Source organism: Carlito syrichta, unplaced genomic scaffold, assembly GCF_000164805.1.
Source record: "Carlito syrichta isolate Samal-C Ts95f unplaced genomic scaffold, Tarsius_syrichta-2.0.1 Scaffold287926, whole genome shotgun sequence".
NCBI lineage: Eukaryota > Metazoa > Chordata > Mammalia > Primates > Tarsiidae > Carlito > Carlito syrichta.
Genome location: NW_007232022.1, coordinates 106,245 through 130,282, shown reverse-complemented (window position 1 = coordinate 130,282; position 24,038 = coordinate 106,245). Strand labels below are relative to the sequence as shown.

The 24,038-nt window shown below is 50.7% G+C and overlaps 1 protein-coding gene across 3 annotated transcripts in view; it reads left to right on the top strand.

Moving 5' to 3' along the window:
- Positions 1–24,038, top strand: part of RASGRF1 (Ras protein specific guanine nucleotide releasing factor 1) — a 139,885-nt gene that overhangs the window by 22,926 nt on the left and 92,921 nt on the right. For all 3 annotated transcript variants that reach the window (XM_008053158.2, XM_008053157.2, XM_021710017.1), the window contains exons 2-4: positions 3,358–3,464; positions 11,419–11,566; positions 21,671–21,763. In XM_008053158.2, coding sequence (XP_008051349.1) covers positions 3,358–3,464; positions 11,419–11,566; positions 21,671–21,763 — 348 coding nt within the window. The remainder of the gene's footprint in view (positions 1–3,357; positions 3,465–11,418; positions 11,567–21,670; positions 21,764–24,038) is intronic.

Sequence of the window (24,038 nt, the reverse complement as noted above, 5' to 3'; positions counted from 1 at the left end):
CCAACTCAAAAAAACAAAAAAAAAAAAAGAACCCAGCACCAGGCCTGGGGCACAGCTGGGCCTTCAGTTTCCCCTTCACTTTGAGGCTGAGGCCTGAACCACAGGCCTTCTGGCCCAGACCTGGAAGCTGCCCTAGACATTTCTAGACCCAGCCCTGGCACTGGAGCCTAATTGTCATGCAGGACACGGAAGTTTCTGAGTCATGCCGGCCTCCATGCCCCCCCTGTCCGCCTGCTGACCACTTCATCTGAACTTTGATCCCTTAGGGGGTATCTGACTTGTGTCTCCTAGAAGAACAACAAGTGCAAGAGACTGTGGCCGTAGTCCAGGAGAGAGGCTATGGGGTCTAACCTCGGGCAGTGGTGATGGAGTTAGAGCAAGGTCACACAGAGGTGAGGTGGACGGACGGATGGACTAGCAACTAGTGGGGATGACAGGAGGGGAGATGGAGAAAGCCTCTGGGTGGCCTGAGGCAAGCTCCCCGCAGCCTCCAGGGACCCTGATCTGAAGGGCAGAGGGGTGGGCGCCACCATCTGCCAGAAGCCCAGGGTTGTTCATCGCCCGGTTCAGGCCAGAAAGGTCTTCCTGGCTTCCTTCCTCACCGGTTGGTTTCCAGCAGGAGTGAAGCTGCCGGGGACCGTCGTCCATGAGGGTGGCAGGTATCCCTCTGCCTCCACTAGGCAGGGCTGACTGAGAAGAAGCCTCTGTGAGGGGCGCGAGGCCCCAGCCAGGTTCATCAGCTCTGATGGGCCAGACTCAGGCCTCCACCCCCCCCAGCCCCTCCCAGGGTGAGCAGCTCAGAGTCCCACAGCCCAATAGGGAAGGAGACATTCCTGCCCCTGTCCCACCAGTGGGTCCATCCCACTCTGTGCCTGTGTCTGACCTGGGCGCCTGAGAGTCACCCGCCTACAGGCTTCTTGGGGTGGGCACCTTGCCTTTGCATCTTTGCCTCCCAGTGCCAAGCCCCGGAGCCCAAGTGGACAGTAGGTGTCCAATGATGGTGTGTATCCTGGCTCTGCTGCCGTCCAACTGTGTGGCCTTAGGCAAGTGGTTTGACTTCTCTGAGCTCCAGCTTCACCAGCCTTTAAAGAGATAATACGTCCACTCGGGGAATGTGGGAATAAATGAGACCATGGCGAGACATTAGGGCGTTCATCCTTTCAGAGATGAGAAAAGCCCTAGGTAGCCACTGCCGCTCGGTGTGGAGCCTGTTTCCTCCCCGCCCCCCCAAGGGGGTGCCCACGGAGCCTTCCCTACTCAGTCATTTGAGGCTGTAGCTGACATTTCATTCTATAGCTCCAGTTATCTGTTTCCTAGGAAACCAGCGAGAGACAGTGACTCTTTCCCTCCCTCTCTCCCTCCTCCCTCCCAACCTCTCTTCCTCCTCCTTGCCCTCCCTCTCCCTCCCTCTCCTTCCCTCCTTTCCTCTCTCCTGCCTTCCCCTTCGCCCTCCTTCTCTCTCTCCCTCTCTCCCTCCTCATCTTCCCCCTTCCCTCCCTCTCTCTTCCTCCCTCTCTTATTCCCCTCCCTCTGTCCCTTCCTCTCTTCCTCTCTCATCTTCCCCCTCTCTCCCTCCCTCTCCCTCTTCCTCCCTCCCCTTCTCTCCCTCCCTCTTCTTCTCTTCCCTTCTCTCTTTCTCCCCCTTTCTCTTCCTCCTTCTCATCTTCCTCCCTCTCTTCCCCTCTCTCTTCCTTTCTCTCTTTCCCTCTCTCTCACCTTCTTTATCTTCCTCCCTCTCCCTCTCACTTTCCCCCTTCCTCTCTCCCCTCTCAGGCCCCTCTTTCCCTCCCTTCCTTCTTCTCTCCCCTCCCTCTCTTCCTCTCTCTCTCTCTCCTGCCCTCTCTCTCCCCCTCCATCTCTGTCTTCCTCCCTCTCACCCTCTCTCCCCCCTACCCCTTCTCCCCCTCTCCCCCTCTCTTTCTCCCTCTCTCCTTCCCTCTCTCCCTCTATCTGTTTCTCTCTCCCCCCCACCCACACACACACCCCTCTACACTGAGAATTAACAGAACCGCAGTAAATGTCAGCAGAAGCTAAAATTAGTTTACACATTGCACCTTGTGCTGTGGCTTCCGCCACCTGGACACCAAGGGTTGAAGGGACTGGCACCCTCCTGGCACAGTGCCACCCACAGCTGGCCGATGGTGCATCCTCTGAATGGCAGGCCTGCGGGCCCCTCTCTGCACCCACCCCTGCTTCCCTCCTGCCACCTCCACCAGGCCCAGGTCTAGCCCCAGCGCTTTGCGAGTCCACCCTCTCTCTGGTGGATCTGCCTCCACATGGAGCTGGCCCCTCAGAGCCCCCAGCCCTCACAGCCTGTACGTCCAGCCCCCACCCAACCCTGACCCCTGAAATCCTGCCCTTCATCCTGCCAATGCCCACCCCCCATACATACACCCTTTGCTCAAACCAGAAACCTAGGGATTGTCCTTCTCCCATGTTCCCTCCTCCCAGCTCCCCACTCCCCAGGCCCCTGCTCACCTTCCCCGTGCATCCCTCCTCCTCTGCACTGGCCACACTTCACTGCCCCACCCTATCCCAAACATGCTGTGAGCTCTGGTCACCCGGCTGCCCCCCGCACTCTTCCATCCAGCTGAAATAAAACCAGGACCAATGCCCACCCTCCCCCACCCCGAAGCCCTCCTGATTTCTCGGGGCTAAATCAGTGGGTGGCTTTCTCTGGGCCCCACAGCCATTTGTGTTCACCTCCATTACAGTGGTGATCGCACTGCGCGCATTAGAGCAAACACACGGTGCTCACCAGACACCAGGTGTTGTTCCAAGTGCTTTACGTGCATTTAACTCAGGTAACAATGTGCACATGGGTGTCTATTGTCTGGCTCCTCCGCTTCCCTGGTACTTCAGCACTAAGTCAGCCACCTGCACCATGGAGGTGGCTTCTAGAGGGCTCTCATAGGGACCTGCGTCTGTGTCCTCATTGCCGTAACCCTAGGACCTAGGAGAGTGCTTAGCCCATCTTTGTGGAGTGAATTAGATGCATGCAGCAGTGAATTGGTACCCAACTCCCGAAGGGGATATTCTCTGTGTTATCCTTGCCTTCCCTCCAGTGAGCCTGATGATTTAAAACTGGCTTTTTGGAGCTTTTGTTGGCAAACAGGGCTTCGAGGGTTTTACATCCTTCTTACAATATCCTAAGCACAGGTTTGATGGCATCATACAAAAGCGTCTTTTCATCAAGAATTGGAAACTGCCCTATAGAATGGCATTCTGACAGTCACAGATACCTCATCTGTGGCTAGCTGGTGTGGCAGCAAGCATTTTGCAAAAGAGAATGGGATCGCTGGAGTTGCTGCCAGTTCTGTGGACATCCTGGTAACAGATGTCTTCTTCTTGGTGCAGCATTACTTCACCGTGAACTTCAGCCATGAGAACCAGAAAGCCTTGGAGCTGAGGACAGAGGACGCAAAAGATTGTGATGAGTGGGTAGCAGCCATCGCGCATGCCAGGTATGTCTTCCCATCCTGGGCAGGTAGCCCCCACCTCACAGTTCAGGCATAAGAAACGGAACTCAAAGGCCCTGTTCTTGAGCAAACCCAAGCCCCAGGAAGAGGAGGGTATAAAAAAGGAGGAGAAGAGGGGAAAACAAAGGCTGCCAGAAGCACCTATTGGCAGGGTCCACCTCTTGGACCTGCACCCTGGAATGTGCCTTTCTGGGGAACATGGGGGCCAGGGACTGTGAGCACTGCAGCCTCCTGCCCTGCACCCACCAGAGCCGTTCCCCTTTGGGTATCAGGGGAACTGAGTATGATTTGACTGGATTTAAGGGTCTTATGGCTACCCAAGCCTAAGGCCTCCAGGGTTCTGACCTGGATGCAGCTACTCCTTTGATGGAGGATGGAAGGGAGAATGGAAGGAAGGAAGGAAGGAAGAGGGGGGCTTCCCTCTTCCCTCTGGACCTCAGTTTTCTCATCTAGAGACCGAAATTCCCTAAACCTCTCTGAACTTTGACCCTTTGAGGAGTCTAGACCTGCTCCTGTCCTCATTCCCAGTAAGTGTCCCTCTCTGGAGCGGGACTCACTGGGTCAGGTAGGGAGAAACGCCAAAGGACAGTGTATGCCACAGGGAAAGGGGGCACTCCAAGGCGATCTGAGTCCTTTTGGAGTCCTAGGAAAACAATGGTTTTGTGGGCTGGGATGTGGCCCCAGAGTTGACAATCCCCTGGCAGAGCTGAACACCATCGGGGGCAGCAACAACCATACCCACCCTTCCAGAAAGAAGACCTTTCTGGCTTAGTGGATGATGGCGTGTTTCTGTGTCTACCTCCTATAAAATGCAAGCTCCTGAAGGCAGGAACCACATGTGATTCTTTGCAATCCCAGGGCCTGATAAAGGAAATAGACAGGGTGCCCAGGAAATATGGGTTGAAAGAATACAAAGATGGATGGATGAAAAGAAGAAAGGAAGGGAGGGAGGGAGGGATGGAGGGAGGAGGGAGGAGGGGAAGAAAAGAAAGGAGGGAAGGAGAGAAGGAGGGAAGGAAAGACGGAAGGCAGGCTGGAAGGAAGGAATGGAAGGAAGAGAGCATGAAAGGATGGATGAATGGATGGACGGACGGACGGATGGTTGGAGGGAAGGGAGGAAGGATAGATGGAAGGAAGAGAGGGAGGGAGGAAGGATGGATGTGTGGAAGGAAAGAAAGCTGCGCGGAAGGCAGGCAGGTTGGAAGGAAAGAAGGAAGGGAGGAAGGGAGGAAAGAAGAAAGATGGGCGGGCAGGCAGGTTGGATGGAAGCAAGGAAGATGGATAAAGCTGGATGTTGAGTTTGTATGTAAAAGATGAATAATGGAAGAATGAAGGACAGATGGATGATGAGCAGATGAGAGTTGGATAGATATGTGGAGGATGGAGGGATGGACGAACGGACGGACAGACGAATGGATGGATGGATGGATGGATGGATGGATGGATGGATGGATGGATGGATGGATGGATACGGGTAGATGGTTGGATCCCAGGGCCCTTCCTTGAGCCTTGAATCAGGCTAGCCAGAAATCCCTGTGATGACCATAGCAATGACCAGGGCCCTGAGATCAGACCATCATTTCTGTCCTCAAGGAGTGTCCGTTCTAGCTATGGAGACCAAATTGTCACTTATGAGCTAATAGAGTTAGGCCCTGTACACAGTGCTGGGAGACAGAGATGCAATACACGTATTCCCCCAGGGACATCACAGTCTAGTCAGGGAGACAGGAGACATATGCACAAATAACTCTGATGCGTGAAGGCTGTTAAGCACCATGAGAGAGAAACATGACTTCCATCTGCAGGGAAATGGGAGAATCCGGGGAAGTAGAAATAGGGTAACATTTGACCTGAGTAGGGGGGTTGGAGGGACAGACATAATGGGTTTAGATATAAACATTTCAACACTACTACTCCAAACAAAGCTTTCAATAAAGACACTGACCCAGGAAGGAGAATTCCAAGAACAAGTAAGAGACAAATTTGGGGTGTCAGAAAGTAGATGAGATTGGACGGTGGGCTGGAACCAAACCATAACTGGTCTTGAATCCCCAGCTGAGATGTTTGACTTTCCTCTGTGAACTGTAGGGAGCCATTGAGGGTTTTACATCAGGAAAGCAACTTGGATTTGGATTGGGAATTGCTGGCATTGTGGAGGGTGGAATTGAGTTAGGAAGAACCCAGATTCTGGGAGATCAACTAACTTCAGTCTCCCCAGCACTAAAGCAGAATCAATAGCAGGGTTGTCTGAGGACCAGATGAAATCTTATGTGAAGGGCCTTTGTAAGTGTTAAAGCACCTTAGAATCCTAACTTATACATTCTGATAACCAGAACTAATGGATTTAAAAAATCCATTAATACAAAAAGCTTTTAGAGACAATGAAATGCCAATATCTATACAGTAGAAAGGCTAAAATGCTAAACATTGACAACATCAAAAGTTGGAGAGGGAGGAATAAACCCAGCCCTCATACGGGGCCAGCAGAAATACAAAACGGCACAATCACTTTGGAAAATTTTAGGCAGTTGTTTAAAAAGTTAAACATACATCTACTCTGTGACTTTGCAATTCCACTTCTTGGTATTTACCCAAGAGAAATGAAAAATATCCACAAAATGTCTCGTATGCAAGTATCCTCAGCAGGTTCATGTGCAGTACCCCCAAAACTAGAAAGAGCCAAGGTGTCCATCAACAGGCGAATGTGTAAACTGTCCTTGGCACCTCCGTGCCATGGAATACTGTTCGACAATGACAGAGATTCACCCACAAATGTGTACCACAAGATGGATGAATCTCAAAATCAGTTTGCTGAGTGAAGAGCCAAACACAAAGTAGTACATGCTATTTGATTCCAGTTACGTGAAATTTTCAAACAGTCAAAATTCACCTCTGGTGGTAGAAATCAGGATAGCAGTTGCTCCTGGGGTGGTGACTGGCAGGGAAGGGGAACGAGGGAACTTCCTGGGTTGATAGAAATTTTCTTTCTCTGGACAAGAATGTATGCCTTTATCAAAACTGATCATACTATGCCCTTAAGGCCTGGGCTTTCCAAGATACGCACATTAAACCTCAGTATTTTTTGTTTGTCTGTTTTTGGGTGGGGGGATTTGAGTCTGAGTCTCACTCTGTCTCCCACGCTAGAGTTCAGTGACACAATCACAACTCACCACAGCCTCAACCTCCTGGGCTCAGACTATGCTTCCACCTCAGCCTCCTGAGTAGCTGGGACTATGGATGTGTGCCACCATACTTGGCTAATTAATTTTTTTTTTTTGGTAGGGACGAGGCCCTCTATGTTGCCTAGGCTGGTCTCAAACTTCTGGGCTCAAGGAAGCCCCTCGCCTTAGCCTCCCAAAGTGCTGAGATTATAGACATGAGCCACATCCAGTCATTCCTTAGATTTTTTCTTAAATGAACACTATATGTATTTATTTTAGAGAAAATGTTTTAATTGTCTGTGGCTGCTTAAGAAATTACCACCCATTTGGCAGCTTGAAACAACACCCATTTTTGTTTCCTCCCAGTTCTTTGGGTCGGAAGTCTGAGTACGGTTGAAGTCTCTCTCTGTCCAGGGTCTCAGGCTAAAATCAAGGAGTCAGTAGAGTGGGGCTGGGCTTTTCTCTGGAGTCTCTGGGGAAGAATCCACTTCCAGGCTCATTCTTAATGCTGGCAAGATCCAGTTCCTTGTGGCGGAGGGACTGAAGTCCCTGTTCCCTTGCTGGCTTTCAGAGGGCAGCTTTCAGCTCTAGGGCTGCCCTGTCCTTGTCACGTGGCCTCCTTCCCCAAGCCAGCAACTCTCTAGCCTCAGATTTCTCACTGCACCTTCCACAGCCAGCAGAAAAAGCTTTCCATTCTCAAAGGCTCATGAGACCAGGCACAGTGGCTAACACCTATAATCCCAGCACTTTGGGAGGCCAAGGTGGGAGGATCGCTTAAGGCCAGAAGTTCAAGACTGCCTGGGCAACAAAGCAAGACAAAAGAGTTTTTAAAAATTAGCCAGGCATGGTGGTGCAAACCTTTAGTTGTGGCCGCTTGGGAGACTGAAGTGGAAAGATCACCTGAGCCCAGGAGGTCGAGGCTGCCGTAAGCTCTGATAGAGCCACTGCACTTCAGCCTGGGCAACAGAGTAAGACCATGTCTCTAAAAATAAATAGATAAATAAATAAAAATAAAAGGTTCCCAAAACTGGGTCACACCTACCTAGACCATTCTCCCTGTCTTAAGGTCAACTGTGCCATACTGACACAACCCAGTAACAGGGATCGAGACCCTGCAGGATGGTTATGCAGGCATCCACACCGGGAAGGCAGGAGTCTTGGAATCCTGCCCACCAAGGAGAGGACCTCCATTTATCAAGCAACTCACCCAACTGAAGACCGGCTCTAAGGAGTCAGTAGAATAATAGTAATCAAATGGCATCAATCCTGCCAAGCCCATCTGGGCCTCCTGCAGCCTGACAGAGCGTTCTTCATATGAGGAGCCCCTGCCAGCTGCACAGTCCACTGTATCTGTCCAGCTGCCTCACACAGTGTGCCATGTGCTCCTCCCAACAACCCGGAAAGCAGATCCCTTTAGACCATTTGACAGACGTGGACAGTGAGACCCAATGTCACATAGGATATGAGTGTAAATGGATGTTGCCGGGCCCCGGATCCCAGCTCCCAGCTCATGCAGGTTCAACAGAAACAGAGCCTGCCCACCCCAGAAAAGGAGCATTCAGGCAAGTTGACTCACCTACCTCTGAACAAAACCCTCTTCATATTCATCAGCCTTTTGGAAGAGGGGTTGTGGGAGTGGGGAGAGTTGGTGATGGGACAAGGGACAGGCTGATTGCTTGGCTTCTATGTCAAGTCCTGGGGTCTGGGTCAACCCTCGGGTCTCTGAGGAATGTCTCCCATTCTGCCTGCATGGAGGGCATAGGGATGGCTGCTAAAAGGGAAACTGAGTCACCATCCATGGAATAGTCAACATCAGCCATCCTGGCTGAGCTGAGCATCGTTGGGCAGTGCCTGAGACAACAGAAGCCATCATGCTCTTACCTAAGGAGGTGGCCTTGTGACTAGAGGAGCACTGTGAACTGTGGGCTTCTTTTAACCTCAGGCCTCACACATCGTGTGTGTGTGTGTGTGTGTGTGTGTGTGTGTGTGTGTGTGTATGTGTGTGTGTGTGTGTGTGTGTATAGAAAGAGAATGACTTTCTTCTACAACCATACTGAGTATTAAGCAATTTCACAAATTTCCAATTTAGTTTTTATTTACATATACATAATAGACACATCCTATACACAAAAATAAGCACTGTGGTGTAATCATATCATGTACAGTAGGGCTTCCCAAGCCCCTGGCCACAGACCAATACCAACCTGGCCACACAGCAGGAGGTGAGCAGTGGGCCAGTGAGCAAAGCTTCATCTGCATTACAGCCACTCGCCATCACTCGCATGACCGCCTGACTCCACCTCTTGTCAGATCAGCTGCGGCATTAGATTCTTATAGGCGCGTGAACCCTGCTGTGAACTGCACATGCGAGGGCTCTAGGTTGTGCGCTCCTTATTAGAATCTCATGCCTGATGAACTGAGGTGGAGCTGAGGCGGTAATACTAGCGCTGGGGTGCAGCTGCAAACACAGGCTAACATCAGCAGTGAGGTTTGACCACACAGAGACCATAATAAATTAATTGCCTACAGACTCAAATCAAAGCCCTGCCCATGAGTGGCAAGTGAGTTGATGTACTTCAGTTGTATAGCTGCATCTGGTGGCAGGCTTTACGCCAGAATCCAATGCTTATTTTAGTCCATGCATTGCCCACCCATTATTTTATTTATCACTTCTGTCTGCGCCTCTTTTTTATGGTAAGTTGTATAAGTATCTCATTATATGTTACAATGTAATCACAACAGAAATAAAATGCACAATAAATGTTATGAGCTTGAATCATTCCGAAACTGTCCCCCTACCTGGGTCCGTAGAAAAATTGTCTTCCATGAAACCAGTCTCTGATGCCAAAAAGGTTGGGGACTGCTGAGGTAGAGACACAATGTTCTCTCACACTGTATGTATAATACTCTAGTATCATGGGATGCCTCCATGAGGCGTGTGTGTACGCGCGTGTGCGCGCGCATGTGTGTGTATGATACCAAGCGCGTGTTGAGTGTAAAAATGCCTTGTCATGGGCTGGTGTCTGATGCCAGCTACAACTTGGACCCCAACTGACCGTTGTTTGGGTAAAGTCACTTCCCCTCTCTGGGCCTCAGTTTTTTCATGTAAAAAATGAGACAGTTGCACCAGGAAAGCCTTTGAGTATGAAAAACTCATGGATCCAGATGCACATTTTAGAAAATTCCAATTCCTGCTTGAAAACACCATTTTTTCATTGGCAACAAATACTGTTATTATTTTTCTGGAAGTGTCAGCTTTGTACAATTTAAAGAAAATAGTCACCAGATGCCTAGGTCAGTGTAGCAATCGTGTGTGTGTCTGCCTTTCCTGCCAGTAAACATGGAGCTGCATGAGAGAACTCGTGACTCTGTTACAAAAGTGCTTTCCCTGAAGACAGTCACTACCCTGGTGACTGTGGTACATGTGGACACTGCTGTGAGGAGCCCAGTGACCAATGAGCCTGTGGGCATCGCCATGAGGAGCTCAGTGGCTGCAGCACATGTGGGCTACAGCACATGTTCGGCTTCTGTCCTCCTGTGCACCCCCCCAACCTCCACACCTTGGTCCAGCCCCGTTCATATCACAAAGCCGTTTCCACCTGCAGCCTCCCAGGGTCCTGACCTCAAGCCTGGGTTTTGTAGAGAAGCTGTTATTGTTTCGTGTTGTCACAAGAGTCACCGAGGTTTAGTGAGTTTGTGTGTCACAGTTCCCAAGTCTGTGACAAAAACCAGCCTCCCTAACCTGGCACCCCATTGACTCGCCATGCCCAAGGTAGCTGAGAGGTCACATCAGAAAACGCCCTCGTTCTGGCAAATAGGAGAAAGTGTCCCCTCGTTTTGGCAAATAGGAGATAGCAGGTGACCCCAGGAGGGTTCCAGCCCCTGTGGGCTCCAGGGGCAGACACCAGACTGCCAAGGGGAAGAGAGAAAATGGGGATGATGAGGGCTCCAACCCTGAGCCAGAGAGGTGGCTCCTCCTCCAGGAAGTCTTCCCTGATGACAAGTCCTTGTTGCCAGCCTCCTCCTCAATCTTACAACACTCGCAACCTGTGACACACCTTCAGGTGTCCTGCACAGGCTCTTCAGATGTCCCTTAACCGTGAAATTTATGTGCCTAACTCTCCTCTGTGTATCCAGCAGTGCCTGGCCCAGGCATCCACCCTGTCATCTGTTCATGCAACAAACGTCCACTGAGCACCTCCTAGTGCCAGACACTGTGCCAGGCCCTGGGGAAACAGAGCAAGCAGCACAGGCATGGCCCCTGCCCTCCCTCAGTGTGACCACTGCTATGGTAATAGAAGCCTGGGGCACTGTAGAAATGCCCCATGCAGTCTGGGGGCAATAGGGAAGGCTTCTGGGAGGCGGCATTTCAACTGAGACCCAGAACTAGCCTAGGAAAGGAGATGGAGCTAACTCAGTGTAACCCAGGGAAGAAGAAAGGAGGGGCATGTTTCAGGCAGACGCTCTACCTGTGCAAAGCCCCAGAAGGAGTGTGTGGGTATGTGTGTAAGAAAGACAGAACCCGACCAGATGGAGGAACCAGAGGTCAGACTGTGAAATGGATTTGGGAAGGGGCTGGACAGATCATTTGTACCCATAGTAGCCCTCCATTGAGAGGGTCTGAGCTCCAAGTCTGGGAGTCCGGGACTCCCACTGAGTGCAGGTGGTGGGAGGGGGGCACAGGGCAAGACCCACTTCTGGTCGGTGCCCTGGTTGGATCGCGAGGAGACAGAGAGGTAGCATCTCACCCACTGTGTCTGTCATCCATCAACCCACAGCTACAGAACCCTGGCCACGGAGCATGAGGCACTAATGCAGAAGTACCTGCACCTTCTGCAGATCGTGGAGACAGAGAAGACTGTGGCCAAGCAGCTCCGGCAGCAGATTGAGGATGGAGAGATTGAGATTGAGCGGCTGAAGGCAGAGGTAACTAACTCTAACTGAGGGCTGGGCGTGGAGGAGGCAGCACTTCCACTGGGACCCAGAACTAGCCTAGGGAGGGGGACGGAGCTAACCCAGGGAAGAAAGAGGGAGGAGGCATGTGTCAAGAACCCACCCAGGGCCAAGTGTGGTGACTTATGCCTGTCATCCCAGCATTTTGGGAGGCCGAGGTAAGAGGATTGCCTGAGCCCAGGGGTTCGAGACCAGCCTGGGGAACATAGTGAGACCACGTCTATGCAAAAATTTTAAAAACTATACCTGGGTGCAGTGGCTTACACCTATAATCCCAGCACTTTGGGAGGCCGAGATGGGAGGATTGCATGAGCCCATGGGTTCAAGACCAACCTGGGTAACTTAGCAAGACCTCATCTCTACAATAAATCAAAAAAGTAGCCAGGTGTGGTGGCACATGCCTGTAGTTCCAGCTACTTGGAAGGCCAAGGTGGAAGGACCACCTGACCCCAACAGGTCGAGGCTGTGGTGACCGTGAGCGTGCCACTGCACTCCAGCCTGGGCAATAGAGTGAGACTTGAACTCAACAAAACACAACAAAAAATTAGCTAGGCATAGTGGCGGGCCTATAGTCCCAGCTACTCAGAAGGCTGAGGCAGAAGGATTGCCTGAGCCCAGGAATTTGAGGCTATGGTGAATTGTGATCTGTGCCTGGGCAACAGAGTGAGACCCTGACTCAAAAAAATAAATAAAAGAACCCATCCAGGGGGAGACGAGAAGGCAGCAGGAGGCAGAACATGTGTGAACCAAGGCCTCAAGCTCCTTATAAAACACAGTTCAAAGAGGAAAGCCAGTAAGTATTTCAACTGCAGAGGTCGAAGCTCCAAGTCAGAGCCTTCTGAGCCTAGAGCCCAGTATGCCCCCGTGACCAACTCTGCCTGGGACATTCAGAGGCCTAAGGCCACCAACTCTACCTTGCCCTTCCACAACAAAGCTCTGAACTTAGAGTAACATCAGCTTGGAACTTCAACAAAATTTCCAGATTCAACACACTTCTAGGGCCCTGCACCTTCAGACGTGCTCCCACAGTCACCCCCACAACCATCCTGATAGGAGCAGTCACCCATGTTTCACACAAGGAACGAGGATCAGACAGCCCAAGCCAGCTGCCCAAGCTCACACCGCTGGGAAGTGGCAGGGCTGGGACTGGAGCCCAGGTCCCCTGTCTGCCTGCCAGTCTTCCCACTGAACTGGAAGAATCTTCCCACCGGGACCCTGGAGCCCAGCTCAGGGCTGTCCCCTCTCCAGCCCACCCGGTTCATTCTGGGATCAGTTCACTCTGGAGACAACCCTTGGGATCCAACACAGACTCCTGAATCCAAGCTGAGCCCCTGTATGGGATCAGGGAAGGGGTCTGGCCTTAGTCCCAGATTATTAGCTTTGTGATCAAGGGTATCTGGGTGTCATTTGTTCATTCACTTGCTCACTGAAGACTCAAGATCGCCCACCCACTGGCCTCATCCTCTTCCCCAAGCACGGCCCCTCCAGTCACCGCAGGCACCAACCAGCGCTTCAGAGCTGGCACCACCCACCTCCCAGCCTTTGCACACACTGGCGCTCCTGTTTGGAGGACCTGTCTCATGCCCACATCTCCCACCTGGTGAAATCCTACTGAACTCAAATACCTTCTCCCTGGGGACTCCTGGTCCACCTGGAGCGTGCTCCCTGCTGTTGGCTTCCTCAACTTTCTCACACTCAGCTCACCCATTAGAGCCCTATGTGTCTGTCACTCCTCCCAGCCTGGCAGGAACCCCTGAGGGCAGGGCTGTGCCCCTTGTCACTCCTTCCCTTTTGCCTGGCACAGAGCAGGTGCTCAGTCAGGGCCTGATGGACGAGTAGACAGCGGGCTCTGTGGCAAGCACTAGGGATATGGAAGTCTCTGCCTTTCAGGTCTGAGTGTGGTAGAGTGTGATCACTGTCATAACAGTCTGAGGTGTGAACCCAAGTCAGGAAGTGAATCATTGTACAGCTGGTGGTGGAGGGGAGGTCATGTTGAACATGGCCTTGAAAGGTTCAGGGGTTTGTAGGTCAGAGAGGGGGTGTTGGTGCAGAGCAAAGAGCCCCCTGTAGTGCTGGGGAGCAGAAAGCAGGTCAGTAGTGTGTGTGTGTGTGTGTGTGTGTGTGTGTGTGTGTGTGTGTGTGTGTGTGTGTGTCAAAGTGGCAGCAGATGCCCATTTGGTGGGAATTTGGAGCAATGCTTCCAACTGAGTGCATCACCCTCCAGGGCAAAAGATTTTTTTAAAGAAGACTTTGAAAGAAACACCAGCTTGGTAAATTCTTCTTTGTAGTATCTGTAGTGGTGTTCTCTCTCTCTCTCTCTCTCTCTCTCTCTCTCTCTGTCTCTCTCTCTCCCTGCCCCAATGTTATATACATACACACAGACACACACTCACAGAGGGCACCTGCTGCCCCTGAATGGGTTCCAGGAGGGAGGAAACAGATCCCCTTTCTGAGGAAGTGACCACCAGGTAGGCAGGAGGTGTGAGAAGCCGGGTAAGTGATCAGCAACCCCAGGGACGGAGGCCGAGAGACTTGAATGTCAGAGCCAGGAGGAATCTGAAGACACTTTGGTTCCTAGCGAGGAAGGGACTCATCCAGGACCACTCACCCCAGCCCTGGACCTCCTGGCTCAAATCCTTGACCTGAGGCTGATCCCCTACCTTTTCCCTCCCCACTGAGGATAGAAGCTTGATAATAGAGTGGGTGTTCAGAAACAACAGTGTCACCTGATGGCCTCATGCTTTCACAGCCCACCTCTCCTCTGGTAGCCAAAGCCCACCCCGCATACTCCTGAGGACTTCCAGGGGCTTCTGTTCCCCTGACAAACTCCTGCCTCCAGAGTCTGCTCTCCTGACCCGTCCCAGCACTTCCCACAGCAGCTGCCATCCCCCGCTGCCCCCCCACTACCCCTTGCCCCTTGATCTGTGTCTGTCAGGAGGCGCCAGATGATGATGCAGTAACAAACAACCCCCAGATCTGATGGCTTTAAACCACAGATTTACTCACTCACATTGTGGGCTCTGCTAAAGACTGTATTTGGCAATACCCTCACTCAAGGGTCGGGGCACAGGCCCACAGGGCTTCCACAGTCAAAGAATTCAGTCATATGAGAGGAAAAAGGAACAGGACCAATGAAATGATACCTGACACATATCCTTGTGGACAAAGCAGGTCACTTCAGGGAATCTGGGAAATACACTACCATGTCCAAGAAGAAAGAGAGCCAGAATGTCCACCAAAGCCCAATGGCTACTCAACAGTGGTGCCTCCTTTTACGTCCCCAAGCCCTGGGACACAGGCCATGGTATGCAACAGAATGGAGGGCCTTCCACTACTGAAACGACACCTGCCTTCATGTCACCTAGCCTTTCCTGCTGGGAGCGTTTGTCACTGGTCTCCTCTTTTCACACTGACTTTTCTGCTCACACTCACACTCCCACATGCCATTTTGTTGTTGTTCTTAACCTCTTTCTCTACCAAGACCCTCTCCCTGCATCCAGAGATTGGTTAGAGCCAGCTTGTTCCAGGTTGCAAGAGCTGATTGTTAAATTTTTGAGAATTTTGCTAGCTGGTTATTCAATCTTTGGGTAGTTTGAAATGGGCTGAGCTAGGAGTGTTTATGCCATGGGAATTGGCAAAGGCTGCAAGCCAGTTTTCCTTTCAGAGTTGGTCATTTAGCATTTACTATTATATCATTGTCTGCATCTTTTTTTTTTATAACAAGCTACATCATTTGCAGGACCTAGTATACAATGAAAATGTGAGGCCTTTAGGAATCTCAAGCCAGGCATGGTGGCTCACGTCTGTAACCCCAGCACTTGGGGAGGCGGAGATGAGAGAATTGATTGAGCCCAGCAGTTCGAGACCAGCCTGGGCAATATAGCGAGACCTTGTCTCTACAAAAATAAAAATTAGCTGTGCATGGTGGTGCATGCCTGTAGTCCCAGCTACTCAGAAGGTTGAGGCAAAAGGATCACCTGAGCCCAGAAGACGGAGGCTATGGTGAACCATAATCATGCCACTGTCCTCCAGTCTGAGTGAAGCTGTTTTGAGTTGAGAGTGAGACCCAACTCAAAAAAAAAAAAAAAAAAAGAATTTCAAGACAGCAACTGCAGGGGTTTAAACCAAGCATTGGGCCCATCTAAGTGTGTGGGGTAGGGGGGTGAAGTGTCTCATGGCTGCTCAGGCCACCATCCATGAACCCAGGCCGCCTCCCCTCCCTCCGGACCCTCAACCCTATAGCCTGTCCTAGCCACCTGTCTCCATAGGTAACAGGAAAGCATGCCCAAACACCTTAACTTTCTTGAGCAAAACACTCCGCCTCCATCTCCATCTCTGTCTCCTCTCTGCCATCTAAACAATCCCATCAGACCTTACCTCTCATTACCAAAAAGCCCATCAAAGAAGCATCTAAAACAAAGGAACATCTACCTCTGAGAATCCTCCCTCCCTAAGAATGTTCAGTGCGGCATTATTTCTTTTCTTTTTTTTTTTTGAGTCGGAGTCACCCAGGCTGGAGGGCAGTGGCATGCTCCCAGCCACCGCAGCCTCAACCTGCTGGGCTCCAGAGATCCCTTCCACCTTAGCCTTCCAAGTAACCGGAACTACAGGCTCACACTACTACTATGTCCAGCTAGTTTTTTATTTATTGTAGAGATGAGGTCTCACCAAGTTGCCCGGGTGGGTCTCGAATCCGCAGGCAATCCACTCGCCTCAGCCTCCCAAAGTACTGGGATTACAGACTGAGCCACCAAGCCTGGCCTTCATTTTTTTAAATGTCTATTTTTCTCCCATCTATGTTTTCTCCCATCTATGACTGGAAGTCAATTTGAAAAGCTAAGATGGCCCTGAAGGACAGCATAGGAGTTAACAGATAGCCATCATATTTTACTGGGATGGAAGTGGTCAGACCCTTAGAACGCTGATTCTGAAAGAAACTGCAGAGATCTTTAGCTTAAGGTTCAAAATAAAAACTTAGCCTTGGCCGGACAGGGTGGCTCATTCCTGTAATCCCAGCACTATGGGAGGCCGAGGCAGGAGGATTGCTTGAGCCCAGGAGTTTGAGTCCAGCCTGGGCAACATAGTGAAACCTCGTCTCTAAAAATAAATAATTAAAAGTTTAAAAATCAGCCAGGCATGGTGGTACACACCTCTGGTCCCAGCTACTCAGGAGGCTGAGGCAGAAGCATCGCCTGAGCTCAGGAGCTGCTGTGAGCCATAATTGCCATGATAATGCCACTGCACTCCAGTCTGGGTGACAGAGTGAGATCCCAAATCCAAAACAAAACAAAACAAAACTTAGCCTTGGAGTCAGTTTTGCAAGCACACTTTGTCAGAGAACCCCAATATATAAAATAGATAAACAAGAGGACTGCTCAGGGGGAAGTAGGGGAGGGTAGCCTTGAATCTCCATCCTCCTGCTTGGGGTCCTGCTCCCCATCTTTCCTGCCATCCCCTATCCCCAATCCTCTGCTGCTCAAGCACACAACACCCACCACACCCTATGCCTTTGTTCATGTCATTCCCTCCCTTTGAATTCCTTCCTTCCCACAGACCACCTGTTGGGCTCCTGTTTGTCACTCAAAACCTCTTCTGGAAAACCCTTGACACTTCCTGAGTGAGGCCCTACCATGGCTGTGGGTACACATGTCTGTTCTCACCTTGCCTGGATGGATGATAAGTCACCCCTATGCCTGTCTGACCCCGTTCTCAGACTGGGAGCACCCCCAGGGAGCTATCTAGACCAGCTCTGTATCACCAGTGCGCAACACAGACATACCCTTAGGATACACTGATGGAGTTGGCACAAAGAGAAACAGAAATGGGCACCTGCTGGGCTTGGAAGGGGCCAGAGGGAAGTGAGAAGGCAGGAGAGAGAGCGAACTTATTCCACAGCTGTTTGAAAAACAAGAAACGCCTGAGCCCAGGGCTTGAGACCAGCCTGGCAACTTGGCAAGACCTCATCTCTACAATAAATCAAAAAAATTAGCCTGGTGTGATGGCTCACGCCTGTAGTTCCAGCTACTTAGAAGACTGAGGTGGAAGGATTGCCTGAGCCAGCAGGTAGGGGCTGCGGTGGCTGTGAGTATGCCACTGCACTCCAGCCTGGAGGACAGAGTGAGACTCCAACTCAAAAAAAAAGAGAAAGAAAAGAAAAGCAAGAAACACAGTAGTCACTAGTCAAACCTGGGCTGCTAACATGAGACAAAATCTGGATTAGTTCCATCATGAGTTACTGGCTAAACACATTCTGGGTTAAAGATAGTATCCTCAGAGTGGGGGTTGGGGAGGGCAGGAGCCGGTGCACAGTGCCCAAAGTGGTGTGACAAATGGGGGTTGGCTTCTGAGGAGCAAAGAATGCCAGTTTCAGGGTGGTGAGTAGGGGTAGTAGGCAAGGGCCAACCCAGACACCAGGCACCGAGCAGCCAGAGTGGGGTGTGAGCCAGTCGTCCAAGTCCCCGCAGCTGCCCCAGACCAGGGTCAACTGAGCAGGGCATGGGTGGAAACCAGACAAAGCAGGGTGTAAAGCCTATCTACTTCTAGAAGGGCCCTGCAGGGATGGAGAAAGGCTGCCCCTGTGAGCCCTCCAGGCCCAGGGCTCCCACCACCACCCGACATGGGCTCCCAGCAGCAATGGGCCATCATTCAAGATTGTGCAGGGTCCCCAGGCTCCTAACCCACCTGAGCTTTGCCCACCGGCCTGATCCTTAAATAAAAACTCAGCATGAAGTGTAGTGTCGACCTGATGCAATATCTATTTTTTGCCCTGGACCCTACTGAGTTGATGTCCTGGAATGCCTCTCTCTGAGAAAATCATTATCAGTTTTAAATTCAGATTATCCCACTCTCCACAACACACACTACACACACACACACACACAATCACCATCCTAAAGAGATAAAGGATGCTGTGTGCAAATCCCCAAACTGACAAAGAATGTGAACTAGCATGGAGGTAAGAGGGGGAGCCCCCAAAAGACAGACTTATCTTTTGGGGGAATGGATTCCTAGAACTGTTCTAGGAGCCCGTCAGCATCAGTGTACCAGTTAGCATCGTAAGAGGCTGCATTCAGCTTCAGTGAGGTTGTTTGTTTTGGAAATTCTTTCGACGCATTTGCCCATTTCATGATGGGTGATTCACTTCCCCACACTGCGCTGAGCGTTCAGCAGTTTTTGACCAAAAACGGCAGGACCCCACTCTCTCTATTCACTGGATCTCCCCGAGTGACTTTTTTGTTGTTGTTGTTTCACCGGATGAAAAAAGGTCCTCAAAGGGAAACATTTTGCCGATGTGGAAGAGGTGAGACAAAAAACAACATAAGTACTAAAAGGCATCACAACTGATGAGTTCAAAAACTCTTTTGACCAGTGGAAAAGGTGTTTCGATAGGTGTATTGCATCAAGCGGAGAATACTTTGAAAGTAACTAAAGTTTACACATGCAAGAATAAATAGACAACTTTTAATAAATAACTTACATGTATTTTGAGTCCCCCCTCATATCAAGTCAAGGGTAAAGGTGTTGACTGGACGTTCCTGCATCTCTGAGCCTCCGAGGGCTCGTGTGTGTGTGTGTGTGTGTGTGTGTGTGTGTTGTGTGTGTGTGTGTGTGTGTTCATTAGCCTTTAGTATACAGGTCAAAGACTCAGTCATTATTTCAATGTGCAGATGTTCTCAAAGGATCAAAAAAGGGGGAGAGAAAAAAAAGAAAAGCCCATCTCCACGCTGACTATTTCTCCGTGAGATATTTTGAGCTACTCTTCAATCATAGGCTGGGGGTAATTTTAGCAACCAGGGAGTGGAGAGCTGAGAGCGGGTAACTGTTCCATTTTGCTTTCAAAGTACTGGATTAGCTCAATTGTGAGAGCCCATTCATTCTGCGGTTCAGCAAGTGGCCTTGAGGGGACAAAGCCACATGTTCCCAAGAGAGCGCAGCACCGGCTTTGTGGCTGTGTTTGTAGAATCCCCTGAGTTACTATCTTTAGCTGCGGCCATGTTTTCCTTTGGTTAATGTTTTTGTGGCTGCTGTTGCTCTGGCTTTTTTTAATTCACTTATTTATGTAGCCAACAAGTATAGGGTGAGTGCTCGGCCCCACAGCAGGCACCAGAAGCTGTCAGCGATGACACCACTGCAGTTCCTTCTCCACAGAGTACCAGCAGAGACAGATGAGTAGATAGGCCAGTCCGGCATTTTCACGGGAAAGCCCATGGAGCCAGGGAGCCCTGATGCAGGATAAAAAACAAGGATTTGCAGAATCAGGGTGGCTGACTGAGCCCCACCCAGGAGGACATGCCATTGGCCCGTCCCTCCAGGAATCCCAGAGGTCCCAGTCACAGTGTGGCTTAAAGTCTTCTGGGCACCACTCCTCAGTTTTGTTCTTGCAGCTATGGTGACCTCTGCATCTCCAAATTAGGCAAATAAGGCTGTCCCGTTTTTCTAGGCTGGCAGCTTCTGGGTTGTGCTCCCAAGAGGCCTCTAGTCCCGAGAAGGGTTTCAGGGCTGCCCAGGGAAGGCAGAGACCAGCCAGGAGGCTTCCCTCAGATCCTCCTGCTCTCCTCTGACTTATACCTGGGTGCAGTCTGTTTGGAAAAGTAAAGGGACTACTCAGATGCCCATCGATGAGTAAATGGATTCATAAAACATGATCTACACACACAGTAGAATATTACTCAGCCTTGGAAGGGAAGGATATTCTGGCACATGCTACATCATGGATGAAACTTGAGGACATCATGCTAAGTGAAATAAGTCAGGCACAGAAAGGCAAATATTTTATGATTCCACTTATATAAGATACCTAGAGAAGTCAAATTCAGAGAGACAGAAAGTGAAATGGTGGTTGCCAGGGGCTAGGGAAGGGGGGAAATAGGGAGTTATTGTTAAGCGCAGGAGTCCCCAAGTCCTGGGCCATGTCCAGGGCCTGTTAGAAACTAGGCCACACAGCAGGAGATGAGTAGCAGGCGAGCAAGCGAAGCTTCATCTGTATTTACAACCGTTCCCCATCGCTCACATTACAGCCTGTGCTCCATCTCCTGGCAGATCAGCAGCAGCATTAGATTCTCATAGGAGCGTGAACCCCACTGTGAACTGTACATGTGAAGGATCTAGGTTGCACACTCCTTACGAGAATCTAATGCCTGATGATCTGAGGTGGAGCTGAGGCAGTGCTGGGGAGCGGCTGCAAATAGAGATTAACATTAGCAGTGAGGTTTGACTGCACAGAGATGATGACAAATCAATTGCTTGCAGACATATCAAAACTCTGTCAGTGAGTGGCAAGTGAGTTGCTGTACTTCAGTTGTACAGCTACATCTGGTGGAAGGCTTTAAGTCAGGATCTGACATTTATTTTAGTCTGCACGTGGCCCGCCCATTATTTTGTTTACCACTTCCATCCACACTTCTTTTTTTTATGGTGAGTTGTATAATTATTTCATTATATATTACAATGTAATAATAATAGAAATAAAGTACACAATAAATGTTATGCACTTGAGTCCTTCTGAAACCATCCCTATCCCCCTGTCTGTGGAATAACTGTCTTCCACAAAACCAGTCCCTGATGCCAAAAAGATTGGGAGCGCTGGTTTAATGGGTATGGAGTAACACTGTAAACATGTTTCATGCCACTGAACTACACACTTAAAAATGGTTAAAATGGTAAATTTTATGTTACATTTATATTACCACAACAAACATTCAAAAATAAAGGGACTGATGGTTCAGGGAGTAGGGAGGACAATCCCAGATTTAGGCCAAAGCTCTCAGATCACAAACAAGGCAGCTGCAACTTGAGATGGAAGTACCTTATCCCAAGTCACTGGTATCCACAGTTCAGCTGGCCTGGAACCAAGGTGGGTTCGTGCCCAGTGCAACACTCACTGTCTCACAGACGTCTGGGTCCTGTCTGGTTCCAAGACCCGATGCACAGAGCCAGAGACACAAGCTGCAGCATCACGGGCTCTTGGGGAGGAGGCAGGGTGCCCGCCACCTCTGTGTGTCTGCTGGCTGTGGTTGGGGACCCGGGACTGCCATTAGCCGAAGCCCTTCCAGCAGCTGACCTGTGTTTCCGTTGCAGATAGCGTCCCTGCTCAAGGACAATGAGCGCATCCAGTCCACCCAGACTGTCACCCCCAACGACGAGGACAGCGACATCAAGAAAATTAAGAAGGTCTGTACCGTCCCTCTGGGTGGTCCTCTTTTGAGAGCCAGCGTTGTCCACTCACTGTCCCACTGTCCCTAGGGCATGTCCCTCATCTACCCACCCACCTCAGCTCCAGTGACAGAGCCCATGACCCCTTACCCCTTACCTCTGATTGGCCTTCTCCAGCCATTTCTTCTGGGTATCCTGTGAGGTAGAGCGGTTCAGTCCCATTTTATAGATAAGAAGACTGAGGTTCTATTAGGGGAAGGAGTGGGAAGAACCAGGATAGGAACCCAGGCTGAGAACTTTCCTCTCAAGGCCCCCAAGGAGGGCCAACATCCCAGGCCATCTCTCCACTGTCTGTCCCTTGAATGCCCTCCCCACTGTCATGCACACACTACCTCTCACAACCACCATGAGTCCACAGCAGGCCTGGCATGGAAGCCCAGGCTTTATAAGGCCCCATGGTCAGCACTTCCTTTTACCCTATCAGAGTTCAGAGGGCAGACATCTCAGAAGGCAGCAGGAATCAGGCCAGAGACCAGCGTATGACATATCATGGGCCACCCTGAGATGGTGTGGCAGAGGGGAGGAACGTGGGCTGTGTTTCAGAGGAGCCTGACTCACTCTAAGAAAAACAGGTAAAACTGAGAATCCTATTTGCTGAGAAGGCACAAGGACACCAAAGCCATCCAGACCAGAAACTGCAAACTGGTGTCCCACGGCCAACTGCAGCCTGCCAGTGTGTTGGAAGTTTTCAGCTCACACAGTAGAGATTTTTCGGTTTTCTTTTTCTTTAGTTTGTGGCCAATGCGTTAAACGCTAAACACATCACGCAAAAATCTAGATTTCTGGTTTCTCAAAAATAGAAATTTTATTTTATTTTATTTTATTTTATTAACCACTTTCCGTGTTCCAGACGCGATTTTAGGAGCTTTTTGCAGATTCATTCATTCTATCCTCGCAAAAACCCTCTGAGGTTTTATTATTTTCATTTTATATGGAGAAGCAGAGACACAAAGAGGTTGAGTAACTTGCCCAAGGTCACACAGTTAAGTGTTTGCAGAGTGACATTCAGGGTCCGTCCATTTCCCGGCCACTGAGCTCCAGAGTCCACACCACTGGGACACGCTGTCTCTTGGAAAAAGAATAGGTCCAACAGCCCCAGGCTACCTCCCACACATGATGACAACTATGTTGCCCTGTGACATCCCCATCATCTAGCTTCATGCACCTCTAGGATCTGCCCCACAGGCATTAGGACTTGTTACCGGGTCTGAGCCAAACCCCATCCCCAAGGCCTGCCTTCTCTGCCACCGTCCATGAGCTTCCAGCCCACACTCTATTCAGACTAACTGTTCCAGTTGAAACAATTCACGAAAGGCCAGCTGAAATCCACCTCCTGTCTGAAGCATCAGAGTAAGCCCCTCCCTCCCGGAGAAAGGCCCTCCCTCCTGGAGAAAGCCCTACCCTCCTGGAGTAGCCCCTCCCTCCAGGAGAAAGTCCCTCCCTCTTGGAGGAAGCCCCTCCCTCCTGGAGGAAGGCCCTTCCTGTCTTCAGAGATGGCAGCTGGGGCTCAGGCAAGTTTGGTCCCCCTCCTGGTGATGGCGCCCACCCCTAGCCAGTGACCACACATGGATGGCAGCTGTACCTGCTGGTTTTGACCTGTGTCACTTTCAGTGGAGAATACTCTGATGAGCACCTCTACCTGGTCCCCAGTGCCCCCCAGCACCCCAACACCCTTGTTCCAGCTGTCCTTCCTCCCCCTTACCCACTATTTGCCATGCAGACCATACAGTTGCACACAGCTTGACAGCAGGAGGCAGGGAGCTAGGGGGCCCCTTGGTTAGACGCTGTGCAGCCCAGAACGACTCTCTGAGTGTACGCAGCCAAGACCCTTCCTGGGTTCTTGCCAACACGAGGTCACCCCAAGCAGCCCGGCGCCAGGACCGCTGAGCTCAGGGTCTGTCCATTTCCCTACTGAGTCAGGAGGAGCAGCTCTAGGCAGGCGCTGGGCTCCGCTGGTGAGGCCTGAGCACAAGATTAGCTAATTTGCTGTGTTCTGTTCAATTTGATAATCACCCTCTCTCCAGAAGAGCTTTAATTGAAACCTCTGGGCTTTCAGGCCAGTCATTAGACAGGACAAGGTGTGAGCTGTGCGCAGTGCAGCCTGGCAACCCTTGATGGGGACTCTGGCTGAGTTTTTCCTCTGGCAAAAGCTTCCAAAGCAACCCAGGGATCTTGCTAAAATGCAGAGGTCTGGGGCGGGGCTTGAGAATCTGCATTTCTTTTTCTTCTTCCT